We start from the raw sequence: 23,670 nt of genomic DNA on the forward strand, positions 1-23,670 counted from the left end.
ATTATATTTGTTGTAGGTTAACATGCTAGCAATAGCCCTTATGCTAGGGGTGAGGCTGTGCACCAGGTCAGCATCGATACATCTGAGGACATAAGACAGCTACTATTAGTAATAGCTGTAAATGCAAGATGAGTCTAATTATTGCAACATTAGAAGAATTTAAACTTCAGTTAGTTTCTTGACAACAGAATCTCTGACAAGTTTAAGCATGGAAGTTTTGCCTTCTGAATGGTTGTGAAGAGACATTTTTTGCAAGTCTGCTTTGATTTTAATGTGCGTGTGTGTTTTGCAAATGTGAGCATTTGTTTATGTATGTTGTAGTCCTGTGGAATGCTGGTCATGCTGAAGGACTTCACATCCCATAACATGCATGCAATGTGGCCCCTCACAACACATTATTCTTCAATAACAAAGTCTGCTAGACTTGTAGATGGAGCATGACCCCCTACACAGAGGGAAGTTTCCATTTCTCCACCACATGCACACACGTGTGTCAGTATTACATTTCTCCTCAAGGTCTGTACAGTAACTCTCTCACTTTGTAGCATGTTAGGCAAATTTTCTTTAGTTGAACCTACTTACACTCTGTTGTGGATTCACTTTGTTTATACTTTTACTCATTAGGAAGAGACAAACAGTGATGAAGTTTTCTGATTTGTGAAGATAAACTGCCCCTCTATCCTGTAATCAATTACAGAAATCCCGATTTTAACAGAGCAAAGGTCAAATATTTTCTGGAAAAGATGTTTCTTGATACCAAACTAGTAATTTGCTGGGTTATTAGATAAATAGATATGCAGATTATCTCACCTACAGCATGGGAAGAATATCTTGTGTAAGTGAAATAATTTTCCAATTGAACAAGTAGTTTCTCATCAATATTAAGAAATTATTGACTTAAAACCAGTTCCTGTATCTTACAGGAACTGTAAGAAATAAATTTAAATCTGACTGATTTATTTTGTTACTTTAAGGAGTATTTTTACAAAACTGTACTTTTTACTTTTACTTGAGTAATTTTATTAAATTTAGATTCAAAAATACTATATTATTAACCCAAAAGGGAAATTAAATGTTGTTGTAGCTTATTAATTTAGATTCTTCAAAGGGTTATTGAAGGTGATGGTGATGGCTGTGCGGGAAAGATCTTCTGCAACAGTATCATGAAGTATTTTTAGTCTTGAGTAAAATTTCTGTATTTTCTACCTACTGAATGAAAAACAAACAAGTTTCAACTAAAAATTCACTAGAAACTGACACAGACCTGCAGCTTTTGTTAAAGTTTCATACATTTTCATTGAGAAGAACTAATTTGGAACATTTTTCTTTTATTTTATGTGCGTTATTTTTGTTACTTATATGAATTACTGTAATCTTTGTCCTTAAAATACCAAAATTTTCACTTAATTTTATATTTGGTTCGACTGATTATGTCATTTAAAAATATTAAATAACTGCTAATTTGATCAGTTGTTAGATATAACAAATACTTTTTCTTGGAAGGCTACTTTTTACTTTACTTGCGTAAACATGTTGAAGTAGTGCTACTCTTACTTGAGTACTACTTTTGGTTACTCTGCCCACCTCTGAGTGAATCAAACCGAACATGGGGAGGATTTTTCCATCTGTCCTCTTGGGGCCACCTTTGGGCTCTTATTTTGAAGGCACACGCGGTTGGTTTTTCTGCGATAAATTGACGCGACAGCCTCCGCTGACCCTCCGGATTTATCTGTTTCCATATGACCGGGCTTCCATCCACAGCGGCTCCCATACACATGCTGCCGGGCCTCCGCGGAGCAACAATTGGACCTTGACAGCGAGAGAAAGGGGAAAGAGAGGGAGCCGGGCCAAATGTAAGAGGCTGATCAGCCGCAGCGGCGCACATTCAGACTTAAAACCCCCCTCTTTATGCGCCTTGGATCACAAACTTGCGCAGACGTCTTATAAACATGCACCTTTTGGGAATATCTCTGTTTCTGGCATATTTGCTCTACACTAACCTGGCCAGCGACTTCAGCCACAGAGACTATGATGATGAGTACGCGGAGCAGGAGCCGATGGACGAACCGGTGAGTTTAGTTGGAAGAGAAACTTTGTCTGTGCGTGAAATTTGTAACGCAGCGAACCCCCACGCTCCATCATGTGCTCATTTATAATCCCAGAGCATTTCTTTGTGGAGTCTCACTGTGGGAGAGCAGAAAGTGTTGGCAAGATTTCAGTTTATGAATGCTGCATATTTCTTTATTGTTTGAATAACAAAACATCAGTTTCTTGTTCTGATTCACTCCTTTTATCACTCAAAACGGCCTGGTTTTTGTCACAGATTTATTGAATTTTCCCCCCTCAACACTCAGCAGATCTTTTCAGGGAAACGAGGCAATAACTGGACTGGAAGTGATGCTGAGTGGGATTATCCCTCTACCGTCCAAGTGAGAAATCAGTAGAAGAAGAAACTGTGGCTCTTGGGTTTATGCATGTTTTGGTATTTCTCACCAGACACCAGTGATTAAAATGACAATAATGTTAATAATAATTATGATAACCTTCATTTAACCAGACACAAATCCTTGTTGAGAGCTGCAATCTGCACTGTGTCAAAATGTACATTTTCCAGTCAGAGAAATAGATTTGTTTAGTTTCAAAATCATAAAAACAGGTTATAGATCACACAACTATCAAAAGCAATAAAACACATAAAAGCAATAGAAACAAAAATGCAGAAAATCCGTTAAAAATATAATTAGAAATGTAAATTTATTTTGATTTTCTGTTTATGAGTCCAATAATAAAATTATACCTGCCTATCCTGCCTGGAGGTGACGTTTGCACCTGCACACCTCCAAGGTGTTGTTTCAAGCATAAATATAGACCAACAAGCATGTAAATGAGGATAAGATGCTCTTTTATCAGTATGTATTTTGAAATCTTTCCACTCCATGTTTGGGTGATAATGTCATGGGATGAAGCATTAATTTGCCAGACCAAGTTGATGTGTCAAAAATGTAGAAAATTCACCTTTTTCCTGGCTCATTTAATTTTCTTTAAAAAAAAAAGAAGAAAACCTGACTGACTCTTTTCCTATTCTGTTATTTATAGCAATTCTGTGTTTGCATTTCAGAAGCTGTTGTGTTAAAAGTGAAGACAGCAAGTCTGTCAAGAAACTTTTTGTCTTCTTAGTAACACACATTCTCTGCCTTCTTTTTCTAACATAGCAACAATAGATACCCTTTAAGTTAAAGTCCATGTTTTAATCTTGTTTTTAAAGCGGCTGCAAAAGGTCGGAGACAAGCAAAGCAAAGTCAGGTCTACTTATACATGATGCAACTGAGATGATTTCAGCTTAAATAAATAATATAAAGCCATATGATTTAGCTATGGTGAAGTATAGGAATTAATCCTCTGTTAACTTAAATAAACTTTGACCACTTTTAGTTTCTTTACCAGTTTTTTTTAACAACAGTTCATTTCAATTACAGTCAAACCCAGACTGATTATAAATAGAGCTGCACAACATATGGAATTGCAATCATCAGTTTAAATGTGTGAAATATTGCGATTGTAAATCAAAGTTTGGATGCATGTTTTGTTAGGCTATAACATTCCAGAAATCCTGGATTGTATTTGACCAGTTGGGTGGACTTTAAAGTCCAAAGAAAGTGGTGTGAATATCATGATGATGGAAAAGAAAGAGAACAGTGTGGAAAATGTGGCTTAATTGCAGATGATGTCATCAGTTTCATGCTCTGCCTAATTTTACCCGGTTCAGTCTACTTAGGATCGATTTCAGTACCGCTCAATTTATTTTTGAAACCTGGACAGCCGCATAACTCTGGTAAGAAATACTATGCAGCTTGGTGCACAAGGTGGTGGTTACTTCAGGTGTCATCAGGTTTGGTTGTAATCTAGAAATCAGCACAGGGAGAACCATTATGTTAGAAAAAAATACAGAGATCAAGAACTTTTTCACAGTAGACAAGCTGCTGCTATAGAAGAGTTTAGTTTCTTTCATCTAAATGGAAACTTAAACCAGGAGAAATCTCATCACAATCAATTTTCCAATTGTAACAAAAGCTAGGACAGATAGTTTCTATTAAAAATATGTTGCTTTGTTTATATTATTGCCTAAAACGCATGCAGGATGTAGCTGGTTGTATCCTTTAGGCACCACAAGGGGGAGCTGGAGTCCCCATCAGCTTTCACTATGTCTGCTGTAAAATCCCTATGCAAGGCCAAAAAATGCAGTAAAAATCAGCTAAAAGGGTCAGAAGATTTCTTTTGTTTACATTCAGAGACACGTGTGAATTTCTTTTGGAGAAAAAACGGAGTTTTGTTTTGGTCTGACGTTAAAGCTGTCTTAAAGGGTTAGGGTTAGATAAGCTGCACGTCTTGGACAATTTGTGGTTTTCTTATCACAGCTCTTCTGATCTGTTCAGTCTGTTCTGATTCATCTGAAGTCTTGTAAGTGAGTTTCAACCAGAGATTTTCACAAGTCAAATTTTCCAAATCCAACTTACTGTAGGTCTCCAGTCTCTAATGGCTGACATTAGAAATAAACATGTCAGTCTTTTTATTTCTGTTTTATTTCTGAGTGTTGTCAATAAACACTCGTTGAATCCACAGCGTCTAGGTCAGCTCTAATCCTGCATTCTAAACCTGTACTAATTGTCCTCTGGGAAAATTTAAAAATGCTTCTTTTTTCTTCCTAATGACTGTTAACATGTTTATATTCCAGTTCTTCACTATATATGGCACTAAATATGGCTTCAAGTTCTTATGTTTAATTTTACAACACACTAAATGAAACAAAGCTTAGTAAGTAATTTTAAGTGCTTCCAAATTCTGAATGAAAAGAACAGGAAGTGCTTTTATTTTTGATATGTTCAGATGGAAGTGTCCATGCAATGTTGTAGCTCGCTCAGAAGTTGGTTACATTGATTTTTGTTTTTGAAACCATCCAAAGTTGTTTAATAAAGAGTTCAGTAGGAGAGCAATCTGAATGAAGCTACAACTAATGTGGACAGATTATGAGCCACGAACACCCCATAATAATCCACTCATAAAGTCATTCTTTCATAGTAAAACATGTGCAGCAGCTGGAGCTTCCTTTCACTCTGCATGCAAATAAATGACTCAAGTCCTCGACCAAGAGTCCAAGTCAAGTCTCAAGCATAAGTTGAGTCAAATTTTTTTTATTTTTGTGGCTTAAAAGCAACTTGTCCGACCAGGAGCCTTTTCTCTTGCTAGCTCTCGACTTGATTGTTTGTTTTGGTTGTATTTACCCAGAATGCCCTGCGCTGTCATCTGCGGTCTCCAGCCTGCTTGGCGTTCACATATGCATTCATACCCCATCACAGTTCACTTCAGCTGAACCGAGACCGAGATTTGTAAGCGGACCAGAGTTCCCTCTTTTTGGTCCGCATCAGAGTTTGATTCACGTCTCCCCAAGTGAACCGGGCTTTCCACAAAGTGGACTTGGATTAAAGCGGACCAAACACGTCTGGCATGAATGCACCCTCTGAGTTCAAGAGGGTGCATTCATGCATTTAATCTGTATGCTGAAAAAAGATACAGATTAAAGTGAATTAAATTAAACTTTGCATGATGGAGGACAAAGCTCAAGTGAGGACGGAACATCCTGGGAGTGGGATGTGTGTGTGTGTGGCTGGGTGGGCTGTTGGTGGTGCAGGATTAGGAGGGGGTCTTTTCAAATTAGTCAGTGAAAAGAGCCAACAGAGACAGGTGTCACAAGGGTCAAGTGGATGTGTGTGGGGTATGAGTGTGTGAGGCAGAGCAAGACAAAAGGAGAAGATGAGTGTTTCTATTTGATCACAGTAGATTCCTAATTGGGATGATGAGTTTCTCTCCTGCCTTTAAAGTTCTCCTTACTGAGGAATTTCACCGGATCATCCCTAATGTCCGAAGGAAAACTCCTGTAAGCAGCTGCCAGGTGGTGTGTGTGTGTGTGTGTGTGTGTGTGTGTGTGTGTGTTATACGGCTGGTACTTCATGTTCAGGATGAGCATAATGTTCTTCTATGTTCGTCTCAGATCCAGTAGGTTGACTTCACAACTCAGGTTCACTATTTATTCTAACAAAAGAGGAAATAAAGTTGATAAAATACAATAAATAACCCTAAACAAACATCAGAGCAGCAGCTCTAAATGAGCAGTTGGCAGCAGCAGTTAACAGTTGTAAAATGAAACACAGCTAAAATCTACAGCATTAATAATGACAACAGTTAAAAACATATACACATAAATTACTGTATGTGGTTAAATTTGTCTAAAACACATGTTAAACTACGATGTAAAGAAAACACAAACAGTAATTAGACGGCAATAGAAAAAGGGGGAGGAGCTGTCGGTTACTGGTTGCTATGGTAACCAGTCAACCTGTCAAGAGCAGCGTAGCCGAACTTAAATCATCAGTAAATGTCTGGAGAAACAAACAACTTCTTGACCAAACAAAATAAATTCAAAGAATACATAAGCAAATTTCGACAAACTTCACATCTATAATATTGTTAAAAATAAACCCTGTTACATATGTATTTAGACAACAAAAAGAAAAAAACTGCGCTAGAAGCTGCGATATATAACATCCAAAATCAGAGCAGCAAATTCAGAACATTTTTCAGAAAACATGTAGATGGCTCCTTAACACAGTTTGTAGTAACTTCACCTTGATGCCTTTTCTCTGATCTCTACTAAGGGGTTAATCTGCTGTCCTACTGTTTTCAGTTTTACCTCGTCTGCTTGCATTTTGAGAACATTTGAACTTGAGGAAATGAAGGACATTTCCTCCAGGCATTGACCTCATGTTGCCTAACAAATGCTTAGTAACTTGGTCTGATTTTTTTTGAAGTTAGGCTCTGTAAAGTTATTATTGGTTATACAGCAGCTGCCTTAGGTTTAGCATCAAACTGAACATTTTTATTTTTGCTATACTCTCCTGTTAAATGAAAGAAATACCATTTAAAACATATTGAGTTTAATCCACAATAGAATATGAATTGACAGTGTTGGCTGTATTATTGTTGAGGTTGTGAGGTAGTTTGTAGGTTTTGGAACGACTTTCAACTATTTCTATGCTAACAGACAGATATATAATGTTTGGTCTGGACTGAACAAGTAAACTTTGAGAATTTGTAATAAATCGGTTGTCCTATGCAGAACTTGTTCACTCAGAAATTTCAACTAATGTGTTCTGGAAGATGCACATGTACAATTAAGTCCGACTTTATTATTTTTGATGAATCGTTCAGAATGCTTACGGCTTATTTCTGACTTCATTTTTGGGAAAATGTCTTAATAAATGCGATTTGGCTGCCAACCTTTTAAGATTTGATTTGGCCTCAGATTTGCCTCTTGTGCAAATGCTGTGACTTTGCCAAATATTTTAGCGCTGTTCTTATCTCTCCACTTAACTACTGTATTTTTCAGCTTTTTGTACTGCTTTTCTCTGACCAATTACTTCTTTCTGCCTCAGATATTGGCTTTGAAAAATCAGTTATACACTATTAAGACTTATTGTGAAAGGTGATGGCTACAAATAATTTCATATATTATGCAGTTCACTTCCTCGCTTTGGCATATTTATCAGAACACTTTATCGGAACACTTTATCTTTGGTATTTGCTGATGTGTTGCACATTTCAAGCTTGTAGTTGCCAGAAAGGCCGGACATTATCCCATAATGTCAAACACACAGTCTATTTTTATGCTATTACTTCAATCTGTACTTTCCTTGTCAAATGGAGTAATCTGTGGAATTTCAAAGCTGCAGATGCCAACAAGAAGGTGGAGCTTGTAGACTTACATAAGTGCTTTTCTAATCAACAATGGATTTAAAGTCAATTTCCTGTTAAGCATTTTAGAAAATAAAACATGCTGACTTCTGAGAGTGGCGGTTCTGTTTGTTGGTTAACTTTTTTCTTTGATTGACCTCTGTACCTTTAAAGAAATATTTGATATGTAACCCCAACCCCGTTAACTTTAATGTGCTTGTTAAAATCTTTTAAATCTGGTTGTAATTTACCCCAATAATAGTTTGATCCATCATTGGAGTACACAAGGAGAGATACACAAAGCTATTTGTGGATGCAAAATGTTTGCGATTCTGAATTTAATCATTCTAATAAATCTACAATATGATACCAGTCGGTTTGATTATGTATGATCATGTGTTAATGGAGGTTACCCAGGTTTCAATGATCCATTTAATGATGCATTTAAGAGAAATTTCTCCTATATTCATGTATATATGGAAATTACTTTTGCACATATTTGTTCCTTTTTTATTATTCCTTTATAATTCTAAAAGTGTTATTTGTAGAGCTGAGCAATAAATCAATAATAATATACACCACAATAGACACGTGGCCAATATCAACAAAAAATATGTCTGATGGAATTTTCTCACTCTTTGGTTACCTAGCAACAACTCACTCATTCTTGGTTACCTGGTAACAACCTGTTGAGTAACTTGTGCAGCAGCAGTTTCAGGTTTCACCACAGTGCCTGATAACTGCTTCAAAATAAATAAACAATGACGTGGAATGAAGGAAGAAAATGAGTACAAATGCTTAAAAGGAAACTTTATAAAACGGGACGATCACCAATTTGGCAGTATTTCAGATATTTAAAACGAAAGAAATATGTTGCATTGTTTTTGTATAGCTCACGTCTAATGTAGAAAGTCAATATGTTGCCGATGATCTGATTCATTTTATATTCACGAATGAAAAACAGAAAAATACAACCCCCTCCATGTGGATGTGGTGTGATTCACTGATTTCTGAGCAAACAGAGCGTGGTTTGATTCAGTGCTTCTGTGTGGATCTGTTGCCATCTGCTTTGTGAATTCAGAGCAGAAACACAGCAAAACAAGAAACTGCACTGCTTCATGAATTTCAAACTCAGATTTTGCTAGAATCTTGTGATTATTCTAGTTCCTTTTTATTAGATCAGTCTTGTTTCTGTTTTACTTTGGTCCTCTCCTTCCTTAGTGATGCTAGTTAATTGTGTTTCTTAGGTCTAGTTAGTCTTTAGTGTTACATTTATTTCCTTATTTTATATGCAATGTCGAATCGGTTTTGTGCAAACTTCGGACGTTTCTCTTCTTCAGCATACCTAAGTCAAGTAATTTGGTCATTAACAGGACTCTGTAGAAACGTTGACATGTTGGACCAGTGACTATTGGTACACAAACTCAACTCTTTCAGGTTGTAGGGGTTCTGTTTGCTTAATCACCTTGGAGCTTAAAGAAACAGTGACAGTGAGAAATGGCACTAGATGCTACATCGAAGCTATTTTATTTTATTTTTTTAGAGGTGTGAAGACACAGATTCTACAATCCATGAAATACTTCCTAATATATGCTATGAAAGGAAAAGTAGACCATAGAAATGAGGCAAAAGCAGCACTGTCTGTATAAAAGAAGGTGCAACGGACTCCGGAGCACATTGCTGCACTCTTGGCTGTAAACCTGGAAAGAAAATACAATCAAATGGTTGAGGTCTGGAAGCATTTTTGGAGATTAGATGAAAAAAAAAAAACAACAACATGGAGTTAGAGTGATGCTGAGTACAGCAGCACCTTGGTCTTAAAGTCAGTCGGGGTTTACAGGATCAGCTCATAGTGGGTGGTTCAGATAAGAAGCAGAATCAACAGGGGATCTCATTTTTGGTGCAACTGAAAATCAATCTTCTGACAGGTTGAAGGGTTTCTCCTGCCTCTTGTCAGACATTGAAGTTGATCTATTTATGATTGATATGGATACAAAAGCATAAAACAGTTTAAACATAGTGCCACTCATTATTCTTGCATAATTTATTTAGTTTCTTTGATAATTAAAGCCTGCCCGTTGTAGTTCATAATTCCCTTTTCTGTTGTATATCACAGCTGTGGGAACATTACAACTTAATGTATATGTAATGAATATACACTCACCCATGTTTAGCATAATGACTCCAACTTGTGGTAGATTGCATCAATCAGCCACTGATTTTAACCATGATGTCATTTTCTTCACCAGGTTCTATATAAAAGCTTCTGTGTAATATCTTGATTCTGTTTGCATTTCTTACTAACTGCCATTGTCCCTCTTGGTCCCTTTACTTTTACTTATTCCCTAGATTCTTTCCTCTGCATTTTGTAACTTTATTCCGTCTGTCTGCATCTGAAATCGGTTGGTGTAATCATTGTGAAATAATCCTGTTTGGAAAAAAATGGCATCTGGAGCAAATATAGACCAAATGGCTAAAAACTAAAGCTCCAGTCCTCAGGAATTCATTCTGACCTCTCAGGATTACCGCAGACCTTTCTGACTTTTAATGCTCTTTGAACTCAAAGTATGCGAGAGCTCATTCATTCATGTTTTGACATGTGAAGGTCAACCAATGGTGCTGGACCCTCCAAAGACTGACCCGTAGACCTCGCTAGTTTCTGGGCTGTGTGTGTCTGAATGGGAGGTGTGGAGAAGCTGTGAATGAGAGAAACTGGAAGAAAGCAGATCATTGTGCTTTCAGTGTGCATAGTGAAGTCAAATTTTCAAAGCGGAGACGCTAAGATGCATTTTTCTTCTAAATACCTTCATATTTTGCATATTTTATAGTGTTTGCATTAACTGAATTTATTTCTGTAATTTCTCTTTGCGCAATTCCACTGACCAAATAGCATGGTCAAACACAGATGGTATAAACTGTAGCTTCAAGGCTCCTGCATACTTCATCCGAAGTGCCAAAATTGTTTCCCAGTGACGTATAGACATGCGACGAAAATTACATCATTTTGCTTGCAAAGAGCCATTTGCCTATCGAACTCGACTCCAGACCCTGGTTGAGATATTTCACCAGAGCTGTGTTGTGTGATTGGTCAGCAGTTTGTTGCAGAAATATACTCAGATAGCAATGTTGATATTTTGCTTCAACTGGCCCGCTTCCACTAGGGCCGGACGATATGGCTGAAAAACATATCGCGATATAAGCATTTCAGTCAATATTGATAATTATTGCTTAGATGTTTTGCTTTAAATATCTGAAATACTGCCAAACTGGTGGCGTGACCTTTCCTGTTTTATCCACAATTTTCACGCCAAGCTTTTGTTTAATATTTTTACAGTTGTGAGGCATGGTGGGGAAACCTTAAACTGCTGCTGGGTAAGTTACCCAACAGATTGTTGCTAGGTAACCAAAGAGTGAGTGAATTGCTAGGTAACCAAGGAGGGAGCGAGTCAGTTGGTTCTATCAACCTAGCTTAGCCCGTTTTGAAAGGTTGAGCGGCTGAAGTCTTTTCTAGGTGGTTCAGTGAATATTAAACACTCTATCAGATGTATTATCTATTGATATTGATCATGTGTCTATTGCGATTTATATTGTTATTGATTCATTGTTCAGCCCTACAGTCTGTTGTCACTGTCACTAAGGTTCTTTGGTAAATAGCAACTCTAATAATAAGACTGCCAGATTGATAAAGACACCAATATTTCCATGATTTTCCGTGTTGTGTGTTCAGATTTGATGTTCTGCATTCCTTAGTGGGGAGGACCAAAGTTGAAAAGTGGCATGGGGCGGTGAGACTTCTCAATCATCATGAAGAGGAGGAAGAGATGATTTAAAGAGGTACCGAGTGAGTTTTGAAAGAAACCAGAATTGGCATGAATTAAGAGCCATCAGAGTTAAGAAGAGCTCTGACACTGTGGGAAAATGTTGGGGATTTAGAGCAGCAGAAGGAAACTGACCACCAGGGATCCTTTGTTGAAACCAGGGAACAAGGGCAGATGTGACGTAACACATCCTTCTCCTTAAACTTACACAACAGTTTCATTAAAGCCGCTCATTAGGGGTTATTGCAGTTAAAAATAAGAGATCAGCTGTAAGACAAATGTTGTGACATGCCAAAGAGATTGTGATGAAATGTCAGAATCCACAAAAAGCCAGAATCCAACTTCTGGGTCTGAAAACAAAAAAAGATTGATCTCCTCTTTCCTTATTTGCATCAGTCTCATGGTCTGCCCTTGTAAGTCACAACTTGTTTACTACTGAGAGACGTTTAAACACCCCAGCCATGCTCATAAAGAAGTTATCCAGCGGCGACTGTAAAACAAATACATCCGTGATGGATTTTAAACTCTAACACTGACAGAGACGGAGAAAGAAAACACGCCACTGAGTTTGAGCCGGTTGTTTGGTGAAGAAAAATGCAGCGGTTAGCGACTTCACATGCAAATAACTACCAGATTATTCATGCAAGGGTTTCCATATCCGTTAAATTTCAAGGAAAACAGGTGATTTTATGTGATAATGACTCATAATGCCAGAGTTTTTGTGTATCTGACTTAAAATCCGACACACACAAAATTATTTCTATTTGCTAAATGCCAGAATATAATAAGTTTTTGGTGTTATTTTTGATTTTGTGAAGCCTCAACAATTTCTTTTGAGAATGACTAAAGAAGCTCAAAACGTCTTTCAAATATTGGTATAATATGTTAACATTACCTCTGTAAATATTTCATAATTCTAAAAGTCAAGCAGAGGAAAAACAGGTTTTGACAGTTCAGATGAGGTCTTCATCTGAACTGTAGTCTGTCTGTCAGACATTGACCTGTAATTGATTTTACACTTTCAGTGTGATGCTGTTTTTCTTATCCTTCATGCACAGAACTCAAGACGCTCCTTGAATGTTATGAACCTGTAATGTAATATTTATTTGTCCATCACTGACGTGTGGACTGCTTTGGTTCATGTGTGTTTTTCAACTTCAATTGAAGTTTGAAGCACAAACTTCAATTGTGCTATTGAAGCTATTATCTTTTACAGGTGTTCGTATTTTATGTGTAAATATCTAATGTTGTTTAAGACAACAGTTTTTAGCCTTTTTTTGAAACAGTTCAACAAAAAAACAATACAACCTAAGACAGAAAACTCTCAACTGAAAAGTGTGTTTTGCTTGAAAATGACGTGTTTTTATCCAACCACAGTGTTTCTCCTAAGCCTCATTGAGATTTTCACTTCATCAACAACATATTTAGGTATTTATGCAAACGCATCCCTCTACCACCGCAACAGATCGATCAATTTGAGTGAGTGAATTCTCAATGGAGTCATTAAAACTCATTTAAAAAATGTATACAATCAATAGTAGATTAGCAGCATATTTCCGTGTTAGAGGTGCAAACGGCTGTCAATTGCGTATTTCTGTGTCCTAATGCCTGTTTAATATCCCCTAAATGCATTAAGTCTGAAACATTGTTTGTTTTATAGATTAAAAACATGTTTCCAGTGAACAAACAGCAATGGTAAGACACATTTTTAACAGTTTGTTGAAGGGATTTGTTATCTTCCTGATACTTTGGTGTGGAGTGCCAGGACATGTCATTGAAACAAATTTTGATGTACAATAAATTATTGTGGTAAATGATATATTGTTGTTTTGACACCATTTTTAAGTTGTATAACAACAATGGCATAATATTGCAAATCCGCCTGCTCAATGGCCGATAAGCTTAAATTTTGTAAAGACCACTTACCACTGGAATTGGAAGATTTTAAAAATATTCAAAATAAAAACCCAACAACCAAAAAAAATAAATAAAAAAGGAATAAAAACCAAACACAACCGAAAAATATAAATAAAATGGATTGTGAAGTCTCTGTAAAAAAAAAAAAAAAAAAAAAAAAAAACTAATTTAAACTACATTTTTGGAATTGATGGGAATATATTAATGGTTTCATTATTTAAGATAAGGTCTTGCTACATAATACCATTCATGTAGCATTTACAGTTGGGCTTTGTTTATCTGTTGCCCTGAAATAACTTTGTTTAATTTGTTTCTCCAGTTTATGCAGCCACGTTTCTGAATCGAGTTCAGTTAAAAACAGATGATCTGGTGCAGAGAACATTCTTTTTCAAAGCTGCCTTATGTTGTTGATCAGTTTGTTACTCAGAACAATTTGATTTTCAACTTGAAACGCATGATCACGTTTCAACTATGCAAATGGCATGCGATGTGTTTTTCCTTTAAAAATATGAAAACAAAAGCATGCGTTTTCTTTTTTCTGTCTTTGTGTTAAATGCAATAGTGCAACCAACTGTAATCTAATATAAATCTATCCATTACATTGGATATTTAAATGTAAAATATAATATAATATAATATAAAAAAGACAGTTAAGCATGAACATAGTTTGTGGTCATTTCAACAAAACTAATAAAGTTATATAATATATATATATAATATTATGTAATCTATATTATATAACTTTATTACTTTATTATAAAAAAGGTATTAAATATATTTTGTATTATATAACAATACATATTATATTATAATATAATCTGTTATTATGTGACTTTATTAGCTTATTGTAATAAAGTTAAGTCCAATAATAATATATATTTTATATTATATTATAATACAATATAGTTAGATTATAATATAATAGTATTATAAAATAATTCTGCTATTTTTTCATCAAATATAATAGTATATTATAGAATAATATAACACAATTATATTATATTATATTATATTATATTATATTTCTTTATTAGCTGGGCTGAAATGCCAGTAACCACATCATCTGAGGTACAAACTATGTTCGTGCTCAAACTGTCTTATAAAATAACTGTCAGCTGTGAGCAGCACATAAAACATTTTCTATATAGTGACTTAAAAAGCATATTTCTTTGATGTTCTTTGTGTTTGCGTATCTGACAGAGCTTTTCCACGTCGGCTGTGTGTCTGAGTGTTTTACCATCTGTTCTTTAGGGTTCAGCTCCCCATCAGTGTTTTGTTGGCTCTGCCTCATTTTTGGAAAATCCAGCTACTTGGCTGTTTGTGTTAGCTGTCAATCCTGCAGAGAAGGAGCCTGTTTGGTGATTTCTTTTTTCATTTAATTTTTCTGTGTGTACAGAGTTATGTTCCCGTGATCCATAAACACCTTCAGGATTTGTGACACCACTTCAGAAGGCTTTCTGTAAACAAATGATGAAACGTTCAGGCGTTTCTGAAAAACGTTTGACTTTGGTCTGCATCAGTTTGACCTTGCGCCTCATATTTCTCCATACTTTCAGTAAAAAATGTCAATGTAATGTAATCAGATACAACAAACAGAAGATATGATTTAAAACCTCCCTCCTTACCTTTGAAATTATATCTTTACTCTTTCCCCAGACAATTAAACCCTGGACTTTTTAGCAGATATAAGACAATCATTTATAGAAAATGACAATGTTGTTAAATTTTATTTAATGTATTCAGCTGAGAAAAAAAAATTACATTTAGGATTTATTTAAGAAGTTTACTTTAGTAAAAGTTTAAAGAATCATCTTGATAGTTTGATTGTTGTGTTACCATGGCTACAATATGGTGTAATCCTTGTGTTTGAGTTGGGTTTGTTCACAAGTACATCACAGCAATAACCAATAATCAGTGATTGATTTTAAACTCGGCCAGTGAACCTGGTCTCTCTCAAGGGGAGAAGGGGGAGGGGGGTTCTGTCTAAGGCCCCATATTACCTTGGGCCGGCCCTGGAGGAACAACCTCTGTGATGCGCATCCCTGGAATCTACCTGGAATCTACCTGGAATCCCCCGGTGGCCCCTGTCAGTCTGCCGATGCTTTGGGGACATTTTGATTAATTTAATTGCGGCATGTTTGGCTTTTTGCTGCAGTTCTAATTATTGCTACAATATTTTCTCTGATGTTTATTTTGTGAACTCCAATTGCTCTGGGCCGAATCTTCCTTTAACACTTGAGGTTCTGCAATAACTTATATTTACAGCCGCGAACCTCCAGCCCAGATCCCATCAGCAGCGGCTTTAACCTGCCTGGTAGTAACGTTAAGGAGAAGCAGAGCAAACAGAGAGCAGGTGGTACCAGGTGGTACTGGGGCTTTGAGCTGCGTCGCGACTCGCAGTGACAGTCGGTACCGTGTCTTATGTCAAGATGTCTGATACAAAAACATGCGACAGACTGGCGACTCTTTACAGGGTGACCCCGCCTCTCGCCCGGAGCGTTAGCTGGAGATAAAAAAAACGCTCAAAAAGGTCACTAGGGGCATGAAAGATAAAAGAGGCAGGGGCTCAGGGCCCCTTTACCCCCCCTCTGCACGGGCCTGGGAAAATTATTCATGTAATGAACTACAGAATGGAAAAGGTGTATGATTAAATAAATTAACCTTCTGCCTACTCCTTTTCAGACTCATAGTCACCAAACTACTGGTGTATATTTTAGTATGTATGTTTGGTAATAGGGTAGTACACTTAGAAAATATGCAAGTTCAGCTTTTTATTATGTGTTTTTTCTTGGTAAAATTAAATTCAAATTCTTCTCACCCTTAGTGCGCAGATTAAAATTAATAGGAAAACTTAATAAAACAAGTTAAAAACACTCTGGTTTGTTTATTTTAGCAACAATCAAAATGCGCTTCATCTTGTTTAGCTATCTCAGCGGTTCCTTCATTTCAAATCTATTTTATAACCCTCAGTTCTATTAAAAACCCAGGAAACAAGAGGAAAGATGAAAATAGTGAGTGCCATTGAGTCTCTGCTGCTTGTTGGCGTTTCAGGGCAGGAAGCAGAATCTGTCAGGTGACAGTCTCGTTTAAAGGTTCTCAATTGTTTGGTTCACAAATCCAGAGGGACGGCTTTTTCCCATGCTGAAGGACAGGCGGTGTGTGTGTAAATATGTGGACACTCGTAAATAAACACATTCTTCCAAAAGGAAACATTACAAGTGGGAAATTGAGTGTTTGCTTGAGTGTCTCTTTGAAAAGCCTCTAATACAAAGGCGAGTGTGTATGCTTGTGTTTGATATGGCCTTGGTTGCAGCAAAAGTATTGTTTCTGATTGTGTGAATGTTAAATTGATCATTATCATTAATAGTACAATAGCATACGAGTAACTGCAATGAAGGTCAGGAAATGAGATAACATTCACACAGACTAGTCATGAATTTGTCAAACTGCAGCTGCCTGAAGTTCTGCTTTGATTCCTGACTAAACCTATTGATTAGAAATAAATCAAGACTTTTTAATATAACATCATGTCCGACTGGCAGCAGAATCACCAGATAAAGATCCTGCATGGCAAGCACATAGAAAAAATAAAACAAAACAATGGGTTCTCTCAGTTTTTGATGGACATTATAGTATTTTTCATTATATTTGAACTGTTAAGGCCTGTAAGAAAGCTTAAGGTTTGTTTAGGCCTTTTCACTGTCTGTAAGGCGTTTAAAGAGTTAAACTAAAAACACGTAAAAATAGCTAGAACTTTACCAGAACAAAAATAATATGACTGCAGAACAGAATACCAAGAAATACCTCCATTTTTCATTTTGTTGCCACATTATGCAGTTAAAGGTTTGACTACTTAGACATTTTCATAATGACTGACTCATGGCAGAAAGAGGTTTTGATTATTTTAGATATAAAATAAATGTTTTAATGCTACATAATCTGCCTAAAATGCAATAATGTAGCAGTTCTTTTAATGAATTCTTGATCATCTGCAGCTAAAAAAAAAAATACTTCTTACGTCAATATGTTAAAAATCATCTCTTTCTACTTCACTTAACATCAATACAGTATAGAGCTGATCTGGTGACTATTTTTTAGATTAACTGATTAATAATTATATAACAAAAGACTTAAAAAGAGATTTTTATACAGTTTTTGATGCAACATATTTACAAAGGTCTATTTTTATCTTAAATGGAAAATATTTATGTATTTTTTGTACCGTTTTGGTTTAATTACTGCTCTGTTTGTGTTGTTCTTTCTGTAAATTTCCTGTTTTTTGAGTCTGTATGCTCCATTTAACAATGAATCGATTACTAAATTAGTTGACGGTCATTTTAATAGTCGATTAATCACGATTAATCAGCACAGATTAATCGTTTCAGCCATAATTACATTAATCAAACAGTTGATTGTTTGTCGCACCAACTGGCATGTTGTAGCATTTCAGGCAGACCATATGGAGAAGCTGGTCACATGTGGAGATGATGTGCTAGTTTTGTGACTGATTTTATTAAATCAAGACTGCATCTGGCTTCACCAGAGACCCCCCACAGGACGGCCATGTGCTCAATCCAGAGGGAGGTCGCAGTGAAGCAGAAAAGTAGCTTCAATGCTTCTTCTCCAAGCTGAAGAAGCACAGAGATGTGCTGCACCGAACCCAGCCACATACCCCGCAGAAGGGGCCATTACTCCAGAACTTAAAGTTCTGTGGCATTGATTTTCTCAGGGAAGATGGGATTGGTGCCAACTGGTGCTGCTCCATTAAAATTCAACACATGTCCTGATGTAAAGACATTAAAGAACAAGTTAGAACCAAAGACTTTGCTGTCTATCAGTGCAGAAAGTGTTACAAAAACACTTCTGGGGATGTGAAGCTCCAGTAAATCACAATGAGAGCCATCCTTCACGAATAGAGGAAACCTGGAACAGTGGCTTTCCTTCCAAAATAACTCCAAGTGCACATAGGTGACTTATCCTAGAGAACACACAAGAACCCAGAGCAACTTTTAATGTACTGTAAGACCCATTTGTCTCAGGTGACATCATGATAATGACACAAATAATGTTCATGATTTTTATGATTCAGCAACAAGAAAGAAACTGGGGGAAATGATATCAATGGCAGAGTTTCAAGTCTAGAACAACTGCTGAATTAAAAGCTGTTCATCCAACATTTACCAAAATAAACATCTGGATTATCTCTACGATTGAAGACTTGTGCAGAAATATTCTATGGACTGATGAGTAAAGTGTGGACATTTTTTGAAGCCCTGTGTTCTGTTACATCTGTGATAAACCAAGATGTTTAGAAAAAAAACAACATTATACTGACAGTAAAACATATTTGGTAATTCTGTCTGACACTTAACACTTGATTGAACCACTAATTAAGTTTCCTATCTAAGCCACCAGCTTGCGAAATGAAGTTTGAGGGTCAACTCCATCTTTGAATGCCTCCCAAAAAAAAAGCTAAATAAACATTTTGGAGCAGCTTTAATCTTTAAGTTTAATCTTAATTCTGATAGAAATGCTGTGACTTGATCTGAAACTGTTCATGCATTATGAAATCAAAACAATTCTCAAAGAAGAGTAACAGTAATTTGTTTATCCACCATTAGCACATTTAGCCGCATTGATTGACAGCGCTAAGCCCCGCCTTCTGTCTCTGATTGGTTGCTTTTGGTAGTTAGTGGTGCATTTCTTCAGACGGATATAGTAACTCTACGACAAGATGGAGGACATTGACTTTCAAAGATTATCTGTCTGAGCAAACTGTCACAACATGCTGACAGTTTTAACAAATATGTAAAAAAAAAACCCTCCAGCGTTCAGGGTATAGATAATTTTTTGCAGAGCCACGTACAATCTGTGACGTTGTAAAAACTGTTCCCAGGTTTGTCAGAAGCAATCACCGGAACCATGTATACTTTGAGGTTGGAGTCCCTCTCTGAGTGAAGGTGTTTCTTGTTATGTACAGGACACATTACCAAAGCCGGACATGGAGCAGAAGCTGCGTTCAGCCTCCAGTGTAGATGAACTGATGAGTCTGATCTATCCTTCATATTGGGCTGCTCTGAAGTGCAGATCCAAACTTTCTGCCGCTGCATCCTCAGCTTCCAAATTCACTCAGAGGCCACAGACTCACCGGCTGCGGCCGCTTTCTGAAGCCGAGGAGCCAACATACGCTGCTGCCTACCTCAACTTGGATGTCCTTAAAAGTAAGTGCCTTCTTTTTTCCCCTTTTACAACTACATGTAAAAAAAAATCCTTTTCCAATGGGAGTTGTACATAATGAGGATTTCTGTCACGCACAGTGCTATGTTGTTTTTAAGAACATTTGCTATCGGACTAAAGTTTCCCATCTGGGAACAATGCCTGTAAGTAGATATTTGCCATTGGCTGGTAGTCAGCTGTAGGTGTTTATATGGAGCGTCTCAGATTTGTTTCAGATGTTTACTTTTAAACGGTCCATTTTGTCAAGCAACTTTTTCTTGACAATTTGACTTAGGAATAACAGAAACAGGAAAAAAAAATGACTTGGGAAAGAGTACACATTACCTTCCTTAAAACTCGCACCTAAATTTGCACTTTTTCAGAGAATATAATATGAAAATGGTTCTGTTTCTCATGACTAATAGTTGGATGAACCCATTTAATATTAAACTATTATGTTTGCTCCTTTTAAATCATGCTGAAAATCAGAAACTACTCAAATGCACCTCATCAAATGTTTACATAAGCTGGAAATTTTGGCCTGATGACAAAAAAATACGCATGCAAAATGTTCCTAAAGGTAACTTTGCTTAATGTTGAGCTGTTTGCTGAAATTAGCTTGTGGGTTTAAAATGTCAGGGAGTTTTTGGCTCCTGTGTGTTTCACCCAGTCATCCTGTGATTTTTGACCAGTACTGGATTTAAAATCACAGGAAAAGTGTAGTCATTTTCAAAGGATTTCTGGGAGAAGGTGGCGAGCTTTATATACAGGATAATGATGTAAAACCAAAGCTAACTGTGTTTAAATCCTCATTATGAAGTGTAAAATGATTGAACCAAGCAACAAATGTCTGGAAAATTGTTCAGCATACAAAAGAAATCCTACAAATGGCTTCAGCCAACATACTGGTAGTGGAACTGTTTCGACGTGCAGAATAAAGAAAAAAAAAGTGCTGCACGGTCGAGTAGCCCGACGAAAGTCATTACTTGGCCCAAAGAGCCAAAAAAAAAATCCTGAAACAAAGTTAACTTTATGGCCACGACTATCAACGCTACATTTACACCATGAGTGTTCTTGTGTGAGCTACAAAGATGCAAGGCATTTGGTTAAAATTGATGGGAAGATTTATCCAGAAGGTTATGAGAAAACACTCACCAGCTCAGAAGTCGTGTATGTGGCTCTTATCCAAAACGAAAGTCGACCTGTCATAGATTACGGAAAAGAAACAAAAAGAAAAATAAAGTTACTGATGGGGCCGCGTTGATCATTTAGCCACTTTGGAGAGATCTCAAACATGCAATTCATCCAGGAAAGAACTCGACTTTACAGGAACTGGAGACTTTTGGCCAGAAAGAATTGGCAGCTTTATGGGTTGAAAATAACTTTTCTCACCCACATCTACCACAAAAGACTTGAAGCTGTCAGTGGTCTGTTGGGTCAGTAGTTCCTATTGTCATTATGATTTAAAAAGTGCAATAAATTGTTTCATAATAAATGGCTTTAGCCAAAAACTAACAATGACTTACCAAAATGGTTTTCTGTTGTTAATATTCTCATAAAAATGGTACAACACTACAATTCTGTTAGAGTATTTAAACTCATAAGCACAGACAACAAATTGATAATTACGTATAATGTAAGCGTTATCTTCAGTTGTATCTTTTCTAGAAAATCCATTCATGTATACAGTATATAACGTGTTTAAGAGTGTATTAGGTCACAGTTAGTATCCAGGTCTAGACAAAATACTGATGTTTGTCAGAATTTCCTGATGTCTCCCAGCTTGTCTTCTAGTTTAAACTTGAAATGATCAGATTAGAACCAGAAGTTGCACATTTAAACAGAGCTGCGTGACTGTTTTCAGAACCAGGGCTGCAATTATATCAGAAACATAAGTAACTACAACAGCATTCCTAAAAATTCAGATCATAATTATGAATCTGATATTGATTACTATTTATCAACATTTTGAGGATTATTTTCCATTATTTCCATGACACAATGGAACAATAATTTGTATTACACAAGGAGCTTAAAGGGAACCTATTATGCAAAATTCACATTTTACACAATTTTGTACTTCAATTCAGGTCTCTGCTGCTTCTAAAAGCACCCAGCCATTTTTTTTGGCAATAAGTTCATGTTTTTTTTGGTATCTGGAAAATGAGCTGTTTCAAAAACTTTCAGATTGTTAAGTCACAATTGATGGGCGCGGGTCTGTTACCTAGCAACCTAAGTGTAGTTCCAGCATGTTTGATCAGCTAGTTTTACCACTGTACAATGGCTGCTGGAAAAGATAAGTGTTCTGTTGTTGACTTACCATCCAGAAACAACTTACTGTATTCCTGTTGGTTGTGCAGGAGGCTTTACTTCTGCTTTTCAAAGATGTATGGTTGTATAATTGCGCATCTGTCTGCAGCCATTTTCACATGCGAGTGTACATAAATGTTGAGTTGGGGGGCGTGGCCAGCAGCAGCTTATTTTAATTTAAAGTGACAAGACGCCCTAAACCAGAACAACAGAACTGGGCAGACTAAAATCTTAAAACAATTTTGTGCAAAAACTGTAATGAACATGTTTTGTAAAGCCCACAGATCTATCCTAACCTGTTCAAGGAAGCATAATAAGTCACCATTAAGTATCCCAGCCTCTAAAAACATACATTATGTTGAGCATTAAGGGCAATATTAATGTAGAGTATGACTGTGACACTTTAAATGTAATATCTAACCAAGCGTGCATCCAAGTCTTTGTTATACTGAACACATGACGATTGGGATACAATACTTTGTGCAGCAGAAAAATAAAAGATAAGAAAAGAAATGTTGCAAACAGCTGACTTTTTTGTGTGCAGGTATAGAGTTGGAGTGGAGGAAAACTCAATGCATGCCCAGAGAAGTGTGTGTTGATGTGGGCAGGGAGTTCGGGGCTCCCACCAACGTCTTCTATAAGCCACCGTGTGTGTCTGTATATAGGTGTGGAGGATGCTGCCCCTCCGAGGACAAACAATGCAGAAATATCTCCACCGGTTACCTCAGCAAAACTGTAAGTTAACAACATTCTTCCCTTTTGTGCTATTGATTTTACATTAAATGACAAAGTTGCTACAAAACATGAATAATCAATTAACGTGAGCACCAGTCAAACTGAAAGAAGGGGTTTACGTATTCTACTTTTCACTGTTTACAGGTTTGCTGTTGTCGCAGCTGTTTTCCTGTTACCATGACAGCGCTTTTTGTCATGGTAACATCTACATGTTAAGTTTGTCAAAGTCAAGCTAGCATAACTGCTTGACATAACTGCTTCCCTCTTCCTCGCTATTTTTTTTAAATTTAAAGTTGTTTCTGACCTTGTTAGCTAGTTGTCATAGTGCTGACAAATAGTACCAAAGCACTGGACGCCTTTTTCTTCTATACATCATGCATACAGATTTAACTTGTTATGTTGACAACTTGACAGCTAAAACCAATGGTAGGGTTAGGGTTAGTCAACGGCAGCCAGCATCTTGCGTGACGTCACACTGCAACGTGTTGCAATCAGTCTGGAGATTGCTATGGGAAAGGGAATTGGCGAGCTGTCTGTTAATATTGCTCATGCAACAGACAGCATTAGCAATCGAGTGCATTAACAATGCATCAGCACCTATTGAGTTTGGGTGGGTATTAAACCTCCCATACCAGAAAGAGCAGGAGTTTTTAAAGAGACAGAGGCCCAATTTCAAGGCGCTAAATTAAAAAGTAACATTTCTTTTGAGTCATATTTGATAGACAAAGCATTTTTTTAACAAGTGAAGGTAACATAGTTGATTGATTGTGCTATAAAATAGCACTATATGCCTGGAAAACACATATTACTGCCCAGTTTCCCATCATGCTCCACCTCCTCATGTTCTTGCTGCTGTGTGTAAACATCTCACCTCTCAGCACTGACAGTG

At 36.7% G+C, this 23,670-nt stretch overlaps 1 protein-coding gene across 1 annotated transcript in view; it reads left to right on the forward strand.

Annotated features, from left to right (window-relative positions):
* Positions 1–1,725: 1,725 nt before the first annotated feature.
* vegfc (vascular endothelial growth factor C) overlaps positions 1,726–23,670 on the forward strand; it is a 45,560-nt gene continuing 23,615 nt past the window's right edge. Inside the window, exons 1-3 of the mRNA XM_023333276.1 lie at positions 1,726–2,069; positions 19,501–19,741; positions 22,591–22,781. Of these exons, the coding sequence (XP_023189044.1) occupies positions 1,950–2,069; positions 19,501–19,741; positions 22,591–22,781 (552 nt within the window). The 5' untranslated portion in view covers positions 1,726–1,949. The remainder of the gene's footprint in view (positions 2,070–19,500; positions 19,742–22,590; positions 22,782–23,670) is intronic.

Source organism: Xiphophorus maculatus, chromosome 5 (assembly GCF_002775205.1).
Source record: "Xiphophorus maculatus strain JP 163 A chromosome 5, X_maculatus-5.0-male, whole genome shotgun sequence".
Classification (NCBI taxonomy): Eukaryota; Metazoa; Chordata; class Actinopteri; order Cyprinodontiformes; family Poeciliidae; genus Xiphophorus; species Xiphophorus maculatus.